At 32.4% G+C, this 18,570-nt stretch overlaps 1 protein-coding gene across 2 annotated transcripts in view; it reads right to left on the reverse strand.

The window, feature by feature from the left end:
* LOC148605251 (uncharacterized) overlaps positions 1–18,570 on the reverse strand; it is a 49,762-nt gene that overhangs the window by 31,061 nt on the left and 131 nt on the right. Inside the window, exons 1-4 of one of the 2 annotated variants that reach the window (XM_088548136.1) lie at positions 17,399–17,527; positions 15,256–15,575; positions 13,956–14,290; positions 12,244–12,467 (exon numbers count right to left, since the gene is read on the reverse strand). In XM_088548136.1, coding sequence (XP_088404262.1) covers positions 12,244–12,467; positions 13,956–14,290; positions 15,256–15,575; positions 17,399–17,494 — 975 coding nt within the window. In that variant the 5' untranslated portion in view covers positions 17,495–17,527. Of the gene's footprint in view, positions 1–12,243; positions 12,468–13,955; positions 14,291–15,255; positions 15,576–17,398; positions 17,528–18,570 lie in introns of those variants that run through there. The other variant, XM_088548137.1, reaches the window with a different exon arrangement.

Raw genomic sequence — 18,570 nt, forward strand, 5'->3', positions numbered from 1 at the left:
AATTTCATTTTTGAAACCTTATAGTGTATGCGGAAGTCTAAAATTAGGTGTTTTTGAGAATCACAAGGTATATACATGTAGTGACTTACATTAGATGCATGAATATCAATGGAATGAATATATTAGGTTTTTTTTCACATTATTTATATTATTTACTAGCAAATACAAAAGATTCAGACCAATAAAACACATATCTGTGATTTTATAGATCCTAAGACAAGGCTGTGAAAACCCCTGATTTTGCCATATTTCATTGACTGGGTTCATAAAAATTACACTAAATTGTCAGATTTCTGCCTAAACCTTGTTCATAAAGTATGTTTTTTGTTGATTTGATGTTCCTAGTGTATAGTTAGAGGAGAAAAACTCAAAGCTGTACAATATTTTCCCCACAGGTTTATATTTCATACCTAGCACCTTAGCAAAAGTGCAATTTCAATGGAAAATCCCATAGAAACCATATTTTTTATTTTAATTTCAGAAAATAGAGAATAAAGGGCCAAAATCTTATTATTTCATGTAGATTTACTGAATTCTTGAAAATAAACACCAAATTACCCCCAGCAAATACTAGCAAATACAATTTCTGATACCCTGGCAACCCCCTTATTAGGCACGAGACCGCAATTAATTTTCAAGTGCATTTCAATATACACATTTGAGCAGATTAAAAAAATTCCACCGGTGCAAACTGAATAAAACTTCTCTGGCCTAAAGATATGTACAAACAGGATTTTATATATCAATTGTAGAAAATTTTACCATCATTTTCTGAAATTAATACATATAATTCGGAGATGGGGTAAACATGACAAATGAACTGAGTTAAAAGTCCTAAATTTTAACCTTCTTCCACTGAACCAAATCACAACTTTTAGTCAGAATTGATTAATGAAAAAAAATCCCAAGTAATTTTAACCTATTTTCTACCAATTAGAGGCAAAACTTCAGCAAATAAGTTTCCAGTAAAAATATGAAAAAATGTGGAAGGTACCTACTACCAAAGTTGGAACTATATTCGTATACAACGAAAACCAAGGGGAATTAATTGTATTCTCGTACCTATTAGATCAACAAATGTGCTCAATTTGAATAAAAACTGCACTCATGTCAAGATAAACCTTTTTTGACTTCAAGTACAAAGTTTCATCATGATTAGTTGAAAAATATATAAGTTATAGCAAATTTAGTATCAGTGGTACATTGCATGACTCGCATGTCCAATGGTCGAAGGAAATAAGGCCCCTCTAAAATGTGCATTTTTTTTTTTAATGCAATATTTTTGTGATTTTTTACATTGGTTGCATCATATTATGTGTATTTGATGCAATGAAGTTCAGTTTACTCAAGTTCCAGCTGTTTTAAGGCCAAAAATTGGGTTTTTATACATGCGGCCATGGTCAATGCACTTTTAGACCATGTATAGGGGTACACATATGAAAACTCATTTTATGATGCTGACAATGACTTAAATTGATCAACTTCAAACATAAAGTGGTCTACACATATCAAATGTACATTGAAAACAATAAGAAGTGGTTTCAAAACTAAAACTGTCACTCCAGATCAATTTAAACCAGACCTCTACAGAGCTTGTTCAAGTGTGATTGTGTCCGATATTAAAAGTTAGCCTTTATTTGGGTTTTGAAGGATGAAAGATCTGAAACAAATGTAAAATAATGTAAGGTTCTAAGCTTATCAGGTACATAAGCAGACAGTCAGCTGTATTTTTCCAGTTTTTCTACAAAAAATTTCATTTTTGAAACCTTATAGTGTATGCGGAAGTCTAAAATTAGGTGTTTTTGAGAATCACAAGGTATATACATGTAGTGACTTACATTAGATGCATGAATATCAATGGAATGAATATATTAGGTTTTTTTTCACATTATTTATATTATTTACTAGCAAATACAAAAGATTCAGACCAATAAAACACATATCTGTGATTTTATAGATCCTAAGACAAGGCTGTGAAAACCCCTGATTTTGCCATATTTCATTGACTGGGTTCATAAAAATTACACTAAATTGTCAGATTTCTGCCTAAACCTTGTTCATAAAGTATGTTTTTTGTTGATTTGATGTTCCTAGTGTATAGTTAGAGGAGAAAAACTCAAAGCTGTACAATATTTTCCCCACAGGTTTATATTTCATACCTAGCACCTTAGCAAAAGTGCAATTTCAATGGAAAATCCCATAGAAACCATATTTTTTATTTTAATTTCAGAAAATAGAGAATAAAGGGCCAAAATCTTATTATTTCATGTAGATTTACTGAATTCTTGAAAATAAACACCAAATTACCCCCAGCAAATACTAGCAAATACAATTTCTGATACCCTGGCAACCCCCTTATTAGGCACGAGACCGCAATTAATTTTCAAGTGCATTTCAATATACACATTTGAGCAGATTAAAAAAATTCCACCGGTGCAAACTGAATAAAACTTCTCTGGCCTAAAGATATGTACAAACAGGATTTTATATATCAATTGTAGAAAATTTTACCATCATTTTCTGAAATTAATACATATAATTCGGAGATGGGGTAAACATGACAAATGAACTGAGTTAAAAGTCCTAAATTTTAACCTTCTTCCACTGAACCAAATCACAACTTTTAGTCAGAATTGATTAATGAAAAAAAATCCCAAGTAATTTTAACCTATTTTCTACCAATTAGAGGCAAAACTTCAGCAAATAAGTTTCCAGTAAAAATATGAAAAAATGTGGAAGGTACCTACTACCAAAGTTGGAACTATATTCGTATACAACGAAAACCAAGGGGAATTAATTGTATTCTCGTACCTATTAGATCAACAAATGTGCTCAATTTGAATAAAAACTGCACTCATGTCAAGATAAACCTTTTTTGACTTCAAGTACAAAGTTTCATCATGATTAGTTGAAAAATATATAAGTTATAGCAAATTTAGTATCAGTGGTACATTGCATGACTCGCATGTCCAATGGTCGAAGGAAATAAGGCCCCTCTAAAATGTGCATTTTTTTTTTTAATGCAATATTTTTGTGATTTTTTACATTGGTTGCATCATATTATGTGTATTTGATGCAATGAAGTTCAGTTTACTCAAGTTCCAGCTGTTTTAAGGCCAAAAATTGGGTTTTTATACATGCGGCCATGGTCAATGCACTTTTAGACCATGTATAGGGGTACACATATGAAAACTCATTTTATGATGCTGACAATGACTTAAATTGATCAACTTCAAACATAAAGTGGTCTACACATATCAAATGTACATTGAAAACAATAAGAAGTGGTTTCAAAACTAAAACTGTCACTCCAGATCAATTTAAACCAGACCTCTACAGAGCTTGTTCAAGTGTGATTGTGTCCGATATTAAAAGTTAGCCTTTATTTGGGTTTTGAAGGATGAAAGATCTGAAACAAATGTAAAATAATGTAAGGTTCTAAGCTTATCAGGTACATAAGCAGACAGTCAGCTGTATTTTTCCAGTTTTTCTACAAAAAATTTCATTTTTGAAACCTTATAGTGTATGCGGAAGTCTAAAATTAGGTGTTTTTGAGAATCACAAGGTATATACATGTAGTGACTTACATTAGATGCATGAATATCAATGGAATGAATATATTAGGTTTTTTTTCACATTATTTATATTATTTACTAGCAAATACAAAAGATTCAGACCAATAAAACACATATCTGTGATTTTATAGATCCTAAGACAAGGCTGTGAAAACCCCTGATTTTGCCATATTTCATTGACTGGGTTCATAAAAATTACACTAAATTGTCAGATTTCTGCCTAAACCTTGTTCATAAAGTATGTTTTTTGTTGATTTGATGTTCCTAGTGTATAGTTAGAGGAGAAAAACTCAAAGCTGTACAATATTTTCCCCACAGGTTTATATTTCATACCTAGCACCTTAGCAAAAGTGCAATTTCAATGGAAAATCCCATAGAAACCATATTTTTTATTTTAATTTCAGAAAATAGAGAATAAAGGGCCAAAATCTTATTATTTCATGTAGATTTACTGAATTCTTGAAAATAAACACCAAATTACCCCCAGCAAATACTAGCAAATACAATTTCTGATACCCTGGCAACCCCCTTATTAGGCACGAGACCGCAATTAATTTTCAAGTGCATTTCAATATACACATTTGAGCAGATTAAAAAAATTCCACCGGTGCAAACTGAATAAAACTTCTCTGGCCTAAAGATATGTACAAACAGGATTTTATATATCAATTGTAGAAAATTTTACCATCATTTTCTGAAATTAATACATATAATTCGGAGATGGGGTAAACATGACAAATGAACTGAGTTAAAAGTCCTAAATTTTAACCTTCTTCCACTGAACCAAATCACAACTTTTAGTCAGAATTGATTAATGAAAAAAAATCCCAAGTAATTTTAACCTATTTTCTACCAATTAGAGGCAAAACTTCAGCAAATAAGTTTCCAGTAAAAATATGAAAAAATGTGGAAGGTACCTACTACCAAAGTTGGAACTATATTCGTATACAACGAAAACCAAGGGGAATTAATTGTATTCTCGTACCTATTAGATCAACAAATGTGCTCAATTTGAATAAAAACTGCACTCATGTCAAGATAAACCTTTTTTGACTTCAAGTACAAAGTTTCATCATGATTAGTTGAAAAATATATAAGTTATAGCAAATTTAGTATCAGTGGTACATTGCATGACTCGCATGTCCAATGGTCGAAGGAAATAAGGCCCCTCTAAAATGTGCATTTTTTTTTTTAATGCAATATTTTTGTGATTTTTTACATTGGTTGCATCATATTATGTGTATTTGATGCAATGAAGTTCAGTTTACTCAAGTTCCAGCTGTTTTAAGGCCAAAAATTGGGTTTTTATACATGCGGCCATGGTCAATGCACTTTTAGACCATGTATAGGGGTACACATATGAAAACTCATTTTATGATGCTGACAATGACTTAAATTGATCAACTTCAAACATAAAGTGGTCTACACATATCAAATGTACATTGAAAACAATAAGAAGTGGTTTCAAAACTAAAACTGTCACTCCAGATCAATTTAAACCAGACCTCTACAGAGCTTGTTCAAGTGTGATTGTGTCCGATATTAAAAGTTAGCCTTTATTTGGGTTTTGAAGGATGAAAGATCTGAAACAAATGTAAAATAATGTAAGGTTCTAAGCTTATCAGGTACATAAGCAGACAGTCAGCTGTATTTTTCCAGTTTTTCTACAAAAAATTTCATTTTTGAAACCTTATAGTGTATGCGGAAGTCTAAAATTAGGTGTTTTTGAGAATCACAAGGTATATACATGTAGTGACTTACATTAGATGCATGAATATCAATGGAATGAATATATTAGGTTTTTTTTCACATTATTTATATTATTTACTAGCAAATACAAAAGATTCAGACCAATAAAACACATATCTGTGATTTTATAGATCCTAAGACAAGGCTGTGAAAACCCCTGATTTTGCCATATTTCATTGACTGGGTTCATAAAAATTACACTAAATTGTCAGATTTCTGCCTAAACCTTGTTCATAAAGTATGTTTTTTGTTGATTTGATGTTCCTAGTGTATAGTTAGAGGAGAAAAACTCAAAGCTGTACAATATTTTCCCCACAGGTTTATATTTCATACCTAGCACCTTAGCAAAAGTGCAATTTCAATGGAAAATCCCATAGAAACCATATTTTTTATTTTAATTTCAGAAAATAGAGAATAAAGGGCCAAAATCTTATTATTTCATGTAGATTTACTGAATTCTTGAAAATAAACACCAAATTACCCCCAGCAAATACTAGCAAATACAATTTCTGATACCCTGGCAACCCCCTTATTAGGCACGAGACCGCAATTAATTTTCAAGTGCATTTCAATATACACATTTGAGCAGATTAAAAAAATTCCACCGGTGCAAACTGAATAAAACTTCTCTGGCCTAAAGATATGTACAAACAGGATTTTATATATCAATTGTAGAAAATTTTACCATCATTTTCTGAAATTAATACATATAATTCGGAGATGGGGTAAACATGACAAATGAACTGAGTTAAAAGTCCTAAATTTTAACCTTCTTCCACTGAACCAAATCACAACTTTTAGTCAGAATTGATTAATGAAAAAAAATCCCAAGTAATTTTAACCTATTTTCTACCAATTAGAGGCAAAACTTCAGCAAATAAGTTTCCAGTAAAAATATGAAAAAATGTGGAAGGTACCTACTACCAAAGTTGGAACTATATTCGTATACAACGAAAACCAAGGGGAATTAATTGTATTCTCGTACCTATTAGATCAACAAATGTGCTCAATTTGAATAAAAACTGCACTCATGTCAAGATAAACCTTTTTTGACTTCAAGTACAAAGTTTCATCATGATTAGTTGAAAAATATATAAGTTATAGCAAATTTAGTATCAGTGGTACATTGCATGACTCGCATGTCCAATGGTCGAAGGAAATAAGGCCCCTCTAAAATGTGCATTTTTTTTTTTAATGCAATATTTTTGTGATTTTTTACATTGGTTGCATCATATTATGTGTATTTGATGCAATGAAGTTCAGTTTACTCAAGTTCCAGCTGTTTTAAGGCCAAAAATTGGGTTTTTATACATGCGGCCATGGTCAATGCACTTTTAGACCATGTATAGGGGTACACATATGAAAACTCATTTTATGATGCTGACAATGACTTAAATTGATCAACTTCAAACATAAAGTGGTCTACACATATCAAATGTACATTGAAAACAATAAGAAGTGGTTTCAAAACTAAAACTGTCACTCCAGATCAATTTAAACCAGACCTCTACAGAGCTTGTTCAAGTGTGATTGTGTCCGATATTAAAAGTTAGCCTTTATTTGGGTTTTGAAGGATGAAAGATCTGAAACAAATGTAAAATAATGTAAGGTTCTAAGCTTATCAGGTACATAAGCAGACAGTCAGCTGTATTTTTCCAGTTTTTCTACAAAAAATTTCATTTTTGAAACCTTATAGTGTATGCGGAAGTCTAAAATTAGGTGTTTTTGAGAATCACAAGGTATATACATGTAGTGACTTACATTAGATGCATGAATATCAATGGAATGAATATATTAGGTTTTTTTTCACATTATTTATATTATTTACTAGCAAATACAAAAGATTCAGACCAATAAAACACATATCTGTGATTTTATAGATCCTAAGACAAGGCTGTGAAAACCCCTGATTTTGCCATATTTCATTGACTGGGTTCATAAAAATTACACTAAATTGTCAGATTTCTGCCTAAACCTTGTTCATAAAGTATGTTTTTTGTTGATTTGATGTTCCTAGTGTATAGTTAGAGGAGAAAAACTCAAAGCTGTACAATATTTTCCCCACAGGTTTATATTTCATACCTAGCACCTTAGCAAAAGTGCAATTTCAATGGAAAATCCCATAGAAACCATATTTTTTATTTTAATTTCAGAAAATAGAGAATAAAGGGCCAAAATCTTATTATTTCATGTAGATTTACTGAATTCTTGAAAATAAACACCAAATTACCCCCAGCAAATACTAGCAAATACAATTTCTGATACCCTGGCAACCCCCTTATTAGGCACGAGACCGCAATTAATTTTCAAGTGCATTTCAATATACACATTTGAGCAGATTAAAAAAATTCCACCGGTGCAAACTGAATAAAACTTCTCTGGCCTAAAGATATGTACAAACAGGATTTTATATATCAATTGTAGAAAATTTTACCATCATTTTCTGAAATTAATACATATAATTCGGAGATGGGGTAAACATGACAAATGAACTGAGTTAAAAGTCCTAAATTTTAACCTTCTTCCACTGAACCAAATCACAACTTTTAGTCAGAATTGATTAATGAAAAAAAATCCCAAGTAATTTTAACCTATTTTCTACCAATTAGAGGCAAAACTTCAGCAAATAAGTTTCCAGTAAAAATATGAAAAAATGTGGAAGGTACCTACTACCAAAGTTGGAACTATATTCGTATACAACGAAAACCAAGGGGAATTAATTGTATTCTCGTACCTATTAGATCAACAAATGTGCTCAATTTGAATAAAAACTGCACTCATGTCAAGATAAACCTTTTTTGACTTCAAGTACAAAGTTTCATCATGATTAGTTGAAAAATATATAAGTTATAGCAAATTTAGTATCAGTGGTACATTGCATGACTCGCATGTCCAATGGTCGAAGGAAATAAGGCCCCTCTAAAATGTGCATTTTTTTTTTTAATGCAATATTTTTGTGATTTTTTACATTGGTTGCATCATATTATGTGTATTTGATGCAATGAAGTTCAGTTTACTCAAGTTCCAGCTGTTTTAAGGCCAAAAATTGGGTTTTTATACATGCGGCCATGGTCAATGCACTTTTAGACCATGTATAGGGGTACACATATGAAAACTCATTTTATGATGCTGACAATGACTTAAATTGATCAACTTCAAACATAAAGTGGTCTACACATATCAAATGTACATTGAAAACAATAAGAAGTGGTTTCAAAACTAAAACTGTCACTCCAGATCAATTTAAACCAGACCTCTACAGAGCTTGTTCAAGTGTGATTGTGTCCGATATTAAAAGTTAGCCTTTATTTGGGTTTTGAAGGATGAAAGATCTGAAACAAATGTAAAATAATGTAAGGTTCTAAGCTTATCAGGTACATAAGCAGACAGTCAGCTGTATTTTTCCAGTTTTTCTACAAAAAATTTCATTTTTGAAACCTTATAGTGTATGCGGAAGTCTAAAATTAGGTGTTTTTGAGAATCACAAGGTATATACATGTAGTGACTTACATTAGATGCATGAATATCAATGGAATGAATATATTAGGTTTTTTTTCACATTATTTATATTATTTACTAGCAAATACAAAAGATTCAGACCAATAAAACACATATCTGTGATTTTATAGATCCTAAGACAAGGCTGTGAAAACCCCTGATTTTGCCATATTTCATTGACTGGGTTCATAAAAATTACACTAAATTGTCAGATTTCTGCCTAAACCTTGTTCATAAAGTATGTTTTTTGTTGATTTGATGTTCCTAGTGTATAGTTAGAGGAGAAAAACTCAAAGCTGTACAATATTTTCCCCACAGGTTTATATTTCATACCTAGCACCTTAGCAAAAGTGCAATTTCAATGGAAAATCCCATAGAAACCATATTTTTTATTTTAATTTCAGAAAATAGAGAATAAAGGGCCAAAATCTTATTATTTCATGTAGATTTACTGAATTCTTGAAAATAAACACCAAATTACCCCCAGCAAATACTAGCAAATACAATTTCTGATACCCTGGCAACCCCCTTATTAGGCACGAGACCGCAATTAATTTTCAAGTGCATTTCAATATACATATTTGAGCAGATTAAAAAAATTCCACCGGTGCAAACTGAATAAAACTTCTCTGGCCTAAAGATATGTACAAACAGGATTTTATATATCAATTGTAGAAAATTTTACCATCATTTTCTGAAATTAATACATATAATTCGGAGATGGGGTAAACATGACAAATGAACTGAGTTAAAAGTCCTAAATTTTAACCTTCTTCCACTGAACCAAATCACAACTTTTAGTCAGAATTGATTAATGAAAAAAAATCCCAAGTAATTTTAACCTATTTTCTACCAATTAGAGGCAAAACTTCAGCAAATAAGTTTCCAGTAAAAATATGAAAAAATGTGGAAGGTACCTACTACCAAAGTTGGAACTATATTCGTATACAACGAAAACCAAGGGGAATTAATTGTATTCTCGTACCTATTAGATCAACAAATGTGCTCAATTTGAATAAAAACTGCACTCATGTCAAGATAAACCTTTTTTGACTTCAAGTACAAAGTTTCATCATGATTAGTTGAAAAATATATAAGTTATAGCAAATTTAGTATCAGTGGTACATTGCATGACTCGCATGTCCAATGGTCGAAGGAAATAAGGCCCCTCTAAAATGTGCATTTTTTTTTTTAATGCAATATTTTTGTGATTTTTTACATTGGTTGCATCATATTATGTGTATTTGATGCAATGAAGTTCAGTTTACTCAAGTTCCAGCTGTTTTAAGGCCAAAAATTGGGTTTTTATACATGCGGCCATGGTCAATGCACTTTTAGACCATGTATAGGGGTACACATATGAAAACTCATTTTATGATGCTGACAATGACTTAAATTGATCAACTTCAAACATAAAGTGGTCTACACATATCAAATGTACATTGAAAACAATAAGAAGTGGTTTCAAAACTAAAACTGTCACTCCAGATCAATTTAAACCAGACCTCTACAGAGCTTGTTCAAGTGTGATTGTGTCCGATATTAAAAGTTAGCCTTTATTTGGGTTTTGAAGGATGAAAGATCTGAAACAAATGTAAAATAATGTAAGGTTCTAAGCTTATCAGGTACATAAGCAGACAGTCAGCTGTATTTTTCCAGTTTTTCTACAAAAAATTTCATTTTTGAAACCTTATAGTGTATGCGGAAGTCTAAAATTAGGTGTTTTTGAGAATCACAAGGTATATACATGTAGTGACTTACATTAGATGCATGAATATCAATGGAATGAATATATTAGGTTTTTTTTCACATTATTTATATTATTTACTAGCAAATACAAAAGATTCAGACCAATAAAACACATATCTGTGATTTTATAGATCCTAAGACAAGGCTGTGAAAACCCCTGATTTTGCCATATTTCATTGACTGGGTTCATAAAAATTACAACGAAAACCAAGGGGAATTAATTGTATTCTCGTACCTTCTTCCAAGAATTTTGGCGTGAAGCGATGAGCTAAGAAAAATAGTAATGGTAAAAATTCAACCAGTTTAACTGTAATTTTAGAAATAGATCGGTCAAATTCCGGACAGATCCATTCGCCTAGTGCCTCCGAGGTTTTTCTTTTGTGTAACTTGAAAAGCTGAGGTGTTCTGCTTGGCAAGTAACCCTAATAAAAATATTTCCGGTGGGTCGTATTTACTATAGAAAAAGTATCTGCAGTAGAAAAATTAAAATCGTGTGACAAATTAATTTTTAAGAATTTTTTTTCAGATTTTAAAACTTCAAATGGACTACATTGTACATCTATATATATATATGTTGTAAAATACTGTACATACTGTCATGTACATCCTTATTCATTTACATTTTATAATGCAAAGTGAAAAATAACAGATTATGTGCAGTATATTGCTGACTAAGGGAAGTAACCCAACTTGAGGATTATATACAGTGTAACTTGTATGTAAGGCTTTTTGATATGTGTGCATAAAAATTAAAATTGAAAACTGTCGACCACATGTAGATGATCATGCAGCAACATAATAGCCATAAGAGTTTTACAAAGAGAGTTAATTCGGAGTGAAAGATTTTAAATGTTTAGTACATGTCTTGTACATGTAGATGAGAGACAATTGAGTTGGGATTATCTTTGTCAGGTTAACCACATTTTTTTGTATTCTATATACCATATTATAAATCTTCGAGAAAACTCTTTTACAATATTTACATTAAGCCTATTATAGGAAGGGTTTTTTTTTATTGAGATAAAATTAAAAAAAAAAAAACTTCTTAAAGTTCGTATAAACTTTAGAAATGGACTGAAGTAGACTTATAAATGAAATATTTATAAAAAAAAAAAAAAAAAGAGGCTCCCAGGACCCTGCTTTGCTCATCTAGTTAAAGTTTTCCGTTCAAGGGCAATACATTTTGACTCAAGAAGACTTTGGTAGGAGTTAACATAAGGATCTTTTCATCAACTGAAGGTTTCTTTCTATCTATTATAGTTGTATAGATACTGGCTGAATAAATTTTTAAGAATTTTTTCGAAGATTTATATAAGTTATATAAATCTTCGAAAAAAATTCTTAAACCCAAAAAGGACTTCAGTAGTTTAATTTATAAATTCATTATCGCTCCTTTGTAGCTAACCGTCTTACATTTGAACCTCTCCTTTTTTCATCAGTATGTAAGCACAGACAGTGACGAATCCCTAGCTAGATTGCAAAAATGGGATAAGATTCTAGAAACCAGAAGAAAAGGGGAGTTCTGGACTATCATTTGCTTATTTTTGTTTTAACTTAATTGACCAAACTTTTCAACCCTGTAATATCCTGGCTCCGTCGCTGAAATATAGTTTTATATTTCGATGCAGTTGAAGGTACAAATTTGATTTGGTAGTAATCACAAGTCACATACCTGCTGCATCAAAGACAATATAGGTACATCTAAGGAAGGTATACATGTGTTCAGATAGAACTGCTGCTTATCAACATCATCACAATAGTTCATGATATGGGCAAATCTGTTTCCAGGCAACCCAAGTTTATTAATAAAGGAGTCGACCCGTCTCTGTATTGTTGGATCCGTATTATTTGACTGGAATTTGTCTCTGTACGTTAAAACTCCGTATACTGGTATGTCTAAAATATACATGTCAATTGAGAAAATAAAATATCTTTTAAAACTATACTGCATTCTGAAATAAAATATGTAAGACTAGCATCCTTATAGCTTCTGGGTTATTTACTAGATGTATTTTACAACATTTGAAATCGCAAAGCACATAGCAGGTGACCGAGACGCGTAGTGGAATGATAAGCTGACCAAAATTTTTAACCATTACTTGTTACTGTATTCATGTGCATTGATCATATTACATGTAATTATTATCTCCCAAATCTGTTACGAATTAAGAAATTTGTAATCAGATTAAAGGGTATCAAAATTAATTTTATATCAATACTGTACCACTTTTAACAACTTCAACCAATCTCCTCCGCAGACCTATACCCGCTTCCTGATTCACTACATGTACGTATCACTCCGCTAACTTATACATGTAGCTCTGCTATTCAGGATGTAAAAAAATCACAAGCCATCAGGTTTTCTCATTACAAATTCGCAAAGCCATTTCCATTGTACTGTACTTATTTGCATATAAAGGTGGGCTTTGGTACAGAGCGTGTAAGAGGCGTAAAGTCCCTCTGCGTTGGTGATTGGAATATATGAATCTTACAGTATATTAAATTCACATGAATCAAGCAGCTCTTTTTTAAGCTTCAAATACCCGTAGATGTGCCTACAATATTTACGTGTATGTACATGTAACAACAACTCTTAAGACTCCCTAATTACAACAAAAATATTTACCAATTGAAAGCAAACTACATGTACATGTATATGGTTTCTCTTAGAACTATCGGACGAAAATGAAAATGTAATCGTCAACAACTGGATCGAATTGCACAAAATAAGAATTTTTACGAAGCATGAATAGCATTCTGATACATTGGCAAACTTTTTTCTTAATGCGTTTTTGGCACGAGTGATCATATTTTGGTTATTCACGATAACAAATTGATTATCCTATTTACTATATAGATTTCCTGCATTATTCATTGTTATTTTCAACATAAATTAGAAATTTTGTGAATAGCGGATTGATATTCGTGTTGTGACGTTTTGATGGGAGAAAACGCGACAGAGTGAAATTACCGAATTTATTTCACAGTGTGAATCATCGAAAAAAAATTACAGAGGGAACATTCGGTAAATCACTGCTATCTATATAATTATATTATTATAATAGAGTAGGAAACTTTACAACTTTTGAGTTAGAAAAGAATACATTTATTTATCTTTCCATTGATATGATATAGCAGTATACCCTCTAGGCCCATTAAATTTCGAAAAATCATGAGTAGGGGAGGATCTTATATGTAATAATTTTGTATCTTTAACCAAAACAAAATGCTTATATAAGTTTTATAAAGTTATTGAGATAAATATATCCTAGTTAATGTAAAACTGAAAAGAAGGGGTCATTATTTAAACAACAGAAAAATGCGACATAATCAACTTCGTCCTGTTAAAGTTTACACAGGTTACAGGTTATCATAATATTTTACCACTCATTTCTGCAGCCACCTGTGTAACAGCTTCAAGAAAGTTCTCAGGCAACGGACTGTTCGGGCTACATACAACGATGATCCGGTCGACGGGAAATTTATTGAAATACTTTTTCCAGAATTTGTTATAATTCTTCATCAAACCATCGGCGCCATAGTAACCGGCATAATTTCTTGCTCTTAAGAGAGACTCGTCTTCACTGATTCTTCCAGAAAATACCAGTCGCAGGAGTGCTTTGCCTATTTCAGAAGAATCATCCTCAAAACCAGTCATATCAAGAAATGTAGGCATCAGAACGTTATCGTGAATCCGGTAATACGCCTTCTTTTGGTAACTGAAATTGGAAAGTTCGAATAGTTATCGTTAATCCGGTAATACGCCTTCTTTTGGTAACTGAAATGGGAAAGTTCAAACTTTGAAGAAAGAAAGAAAGGAAAAAAAACAAAACAAAGCAAGGGAACTTCGAACAATCTTAATTTGACCAAACGGTTGTTCAGCATTGAATTTCTATACCTTTCTTTTTCCGCTGTTAAAATGCATAATTTGTTTTAACTATTTTATAATTAAACTGAGTATTCAATCATTAATAGGTTCGATAAATTCTGCATACATATATGTTAAAATGATTATTGTAAACGTATGATATTTTGTGGTTGCTTATTTTCTTGAATTCTGACAAGTGAACGTGTTCGTGGTCTCAAAAATGATAAGCGTTCTACAGTGTAAAAAATCAATTTTGCGGGTACTATTTTTCGCGCTTATCTGTCCACCGCGAAAATAGCGAAACCTAGTACACCGCGAAAATTGATACTTTTACTGTTAAAACAAAAGAAAACGATCGAGGAATTTCGAATTTTAAATACAACGATTTGATTCTGGGTATATGTAACCCTGTTTAGAGGACAACCATTTGATTCTGAAGATGGGGCCCGTGTTTTGAAGACAAATAATCTGGCCTCGTAAAAATTGAAAGTAAATTTTAATTCTAGCCAACGCCTCCTAAAATTAATAAATATAATGACCCTGGTAAGAATTAGAAGAAGTTGTTGAAATAAATTTTCTGACCCGCAAAATTTCAAAACAGATATTCTGACCCCGCAAAATTTAGAAATAATCCAAAAACCAGACGCTTTAAATCAGATTGAAACTAGCAAACCTAAACAAGCTGGACCGATTTTAAAGTCTCAACCGGATTCGGTTCAGATAGGCATTACTAGTACCGTTATTGCTTTTTTTTCTGAGTACACGTGTTTTTAAATACTACAGTAATTGCCATGCTGTAATTTATTCATTAATAACCTTCTGAATCGGGTAGTAACTTGTCTGCCTCCACCACCAAAATTTCCATGCATAGCGATTTGACGCCATGAATCCATGTTGAAACTAGCGAACACAGTGTTCAAAAAAGAGGACTTTCCTCCACCTGGGGGGCCAATCACGGCAATGTTCAATGGATGCACTCCAGAAAATGTATCGCCTGCCCTTTCCTTGCAGCTGAGCAGCAGCTGTTCTTTGTCTCGAAATTTTGGATCATCTGTCTGGTTTCTATGGGGTTGTATTCTGTTCGCGTAGTAATTCTCAACAAACGAATTTTCCCGAACAACTCCTTCTTGATTAACCTGCGTACATGTAAGTTAAAAAACACATTATATTATTTTAAGTTCCATTTTTACTCGGAAATCACGTGACCTTTGAGTCTCAAAACCATCTGATGTCGATCAAGGGACATCAAAGGAAAACAGACAAGATTTTCCATATCATGCTGGACAATTGAGTTACAATTTTATTGAAATGCACTGAAAATGAACATTTAAAGGGCAGAAAACTCAGTCAAAAACCTCATTTTTCTGAGATTCTATTGAAAAATTTCAGAGCAAAGTCAGTGATGCAGAGATCAAATAATGGTATTTTCAGATAGAGAAAGCATCCTTGAGTGATATTTTATAGTCAGATCGGTGAGGTTTTGACATGCATGTATCTGATTCTTCCAATTTTGCCTGATTCTTACAAATATTTACACATTAACACCATTGCATGAAAACTAGTCGGTAGATTAGATCAATAATTTCCTCTTTCACCGAAACTGACCATCAACGAATAGCACGACAGGCAGGAACTTGATTTTCTGTTCGTTTTCCAGGTTGTACTTTTCAGTTCTGTTGTATTGTGTGATTTTTTTATACGACTAAATTTTTCGTTCGTGTAATGGTCTTCCCGTCGGCGTTGCCATCGTCGTCTGCACCGTTGGCGTTTGCTTACTTTCGTTTATTAACAATAACTTACGTAAAACTTATCGGTTCTTTCAGTAATTTTAACACATTGATTTTAGCCACATTGTGGATGGCCCTGTAGTTTTTGAAGGTTTTTCCCAACATCCTTGAAATAAGGTGCTAAAAGGTGGAACATAGGTATTATTATTACAATTGGCAGAAAAAAGTTTGTTGTAAATCCGAATGTGATGATTCAGATGCCAATGTATTCTTAAAGCGAATTCCGTTTTTTTTTAATCAGATTTCATATATGTCTCATGGTTTTCAAGTTATAAGATCCCTAAGTGGGTCAACCCCCCCCCTTTTCCGCCAAAAAAAAAAAAAAAAAAAAGAACTTCTTTCTAATTGGACCGATCATCAACTCATCTTATTGCATTCCTTCTGTATTTCTCTACTAGATTAACATCTTTTACAGTTTTTTTTTATAGGGATCAAAGTTATCTTTGATAAGCATTCATAAAGCTATTTTTCTACCTTTGAATGAATTTCAAATTTTGTGCTACATGTGTATTGTGTCGAAACCAGTTGTTATATCAATAATTAACTATATATATAACTCCCTATGTTTAAGTGTGTCAAAAAATATAATTGCGTCCATACTTTCTACATGAGAACATATGTCAACAGGCTGCGATCGTATCATGCTGCGCTCGGCAAATCTCTTTATTTTCTTCACCCACAATTAAATTTTTTATTTTGCTGTTCCTGACAAAGGTTTGTCTGATGTTGTCCCTTCGTTTGTACCTTCGGTGTTGCTTTATGTTCATCTCCAAAATAATAACGAGCACTAAATGAACTCAACAGTACACGTTACGTACGTGGAAGTAACATTCTTGATTTGGTCCGCAGTGATAATTACATGTACAGTGTACAAGTACATAATGTTCCAGCAACACCGGAGAGGGTTTGGTTGTCAACAGAAGCAGCCTTAACAGGGAAGTTTCGTAGCAAGAAAATAATAGCAAGTAAATAGTGAGCTTAACGGTAACGTGTTTGAACCTGAAAGTAACATGCTTGAAATGCTCCCAAGTGATAATCACCAGTCAAACCGGAAAGTGTTCGTTAGTCAGCAGAAACAAACGTACTGTACGTACAGCTTTAACAGGGAAGTTTCGCAGCAAGAAAGTACAAAAAAATGACACTTACGTTGTATAAAATATTGGCACACTTACTTGTATCAGGATCAATAAACGAAAACAGAATTTAGCTACTTGTATCAGTGAATTATCATTGAGAATATACACCCGTCTTCGACGCATTCCTTTCATTTTTGTTCTACCTCACACAATAATCGTGGATAGTTCGGGAAAAGTTGCATATACATGTGTACTTACGCATCTTTCTGTCCCACCAGTCACTGGCTGTTAAAGAACCCGACTTGAAAACAACTCCGATCATATTATTCGAATCGAAGCATGACTTTTCCAAGATAGAAATAGTATTAACTCCCCTGTTTAATATCCGGATTTTTTTGTATAAATTTTGAAACTAAGGGTTAAAAATGAAAACAAAAGCCTCATTGTGTTCTATATCTATACGCAATGTACATTTCTACATGTTCAGCATATTAAGTTACGGTCTTTCCAAAAATCAGACAAATTTTATGTCGACTGGTACTTACATGTAAATGTCGTATACGGTTTATAAGTGTATTAAACCCTTAAATCCTAATGATCAAATACTTTTATTTGTTTGTTGTAATGACCCAGTAAATGACCCCTATCTTTTACCTGGGATTGTCCACTAGAACGAATCATACATGTACATGTACATATAGCAAGATTCTACATCTATATGAAACCTGCGTGATTATTATAAGGATGATTACGCGTACCATGTATTTTATAATGTAATAATCAAATTACATGTATGTAATATAACCGTTAAAAATTTAAATGATAGAAATGTTTTTTTTTTTAATCGGTTATACTTGTTTAGACTAGCACTTGCATAAAACAAGAGGCCCGGAAAGGGGGCAATTTACCTCTCCACACACGGACAACTTGATCTGATGGGATGGAGTATTTGAAAAGTACATCCGTACGTTAATCTTTTATCGAATTGGCTTAATATATTTATTCAGCCGTGTTGAATTGTTAACACAGAATATCACCATGAGCAACGTGCATACAATTTATCTTTTAGGCAGACATCTAAAGCTTATCAAAGCATCATTTTCAGGTTCGGACCAAACTACTTTGAAAAGGATGAGTGCCAGCCGGGATTCTTAAGAAAAAAGGGGGCACTAGGACATTATTTGCCATTTTTGTCAATTTTACTCTTGCAAATGACTAATCTTCAAGTAAAAAAGAGGGGTGCTAACCCCCTGCACCCCCTATGGATC

This window comes from Perna viridis, chromosome 10 (genome assembly GCF_037379345.1).
Source record: "Perna viridis isolate PV_CMFRI_1.1 ecotype Kerala chromosome 10, ASM3737934v1, whole genome shotgun sequence".
NCBI lineage: Eukaryota > Metazoa > Mollusca > Bivalvia > Mytilida > Mytilidae > Perna > Perna viridis.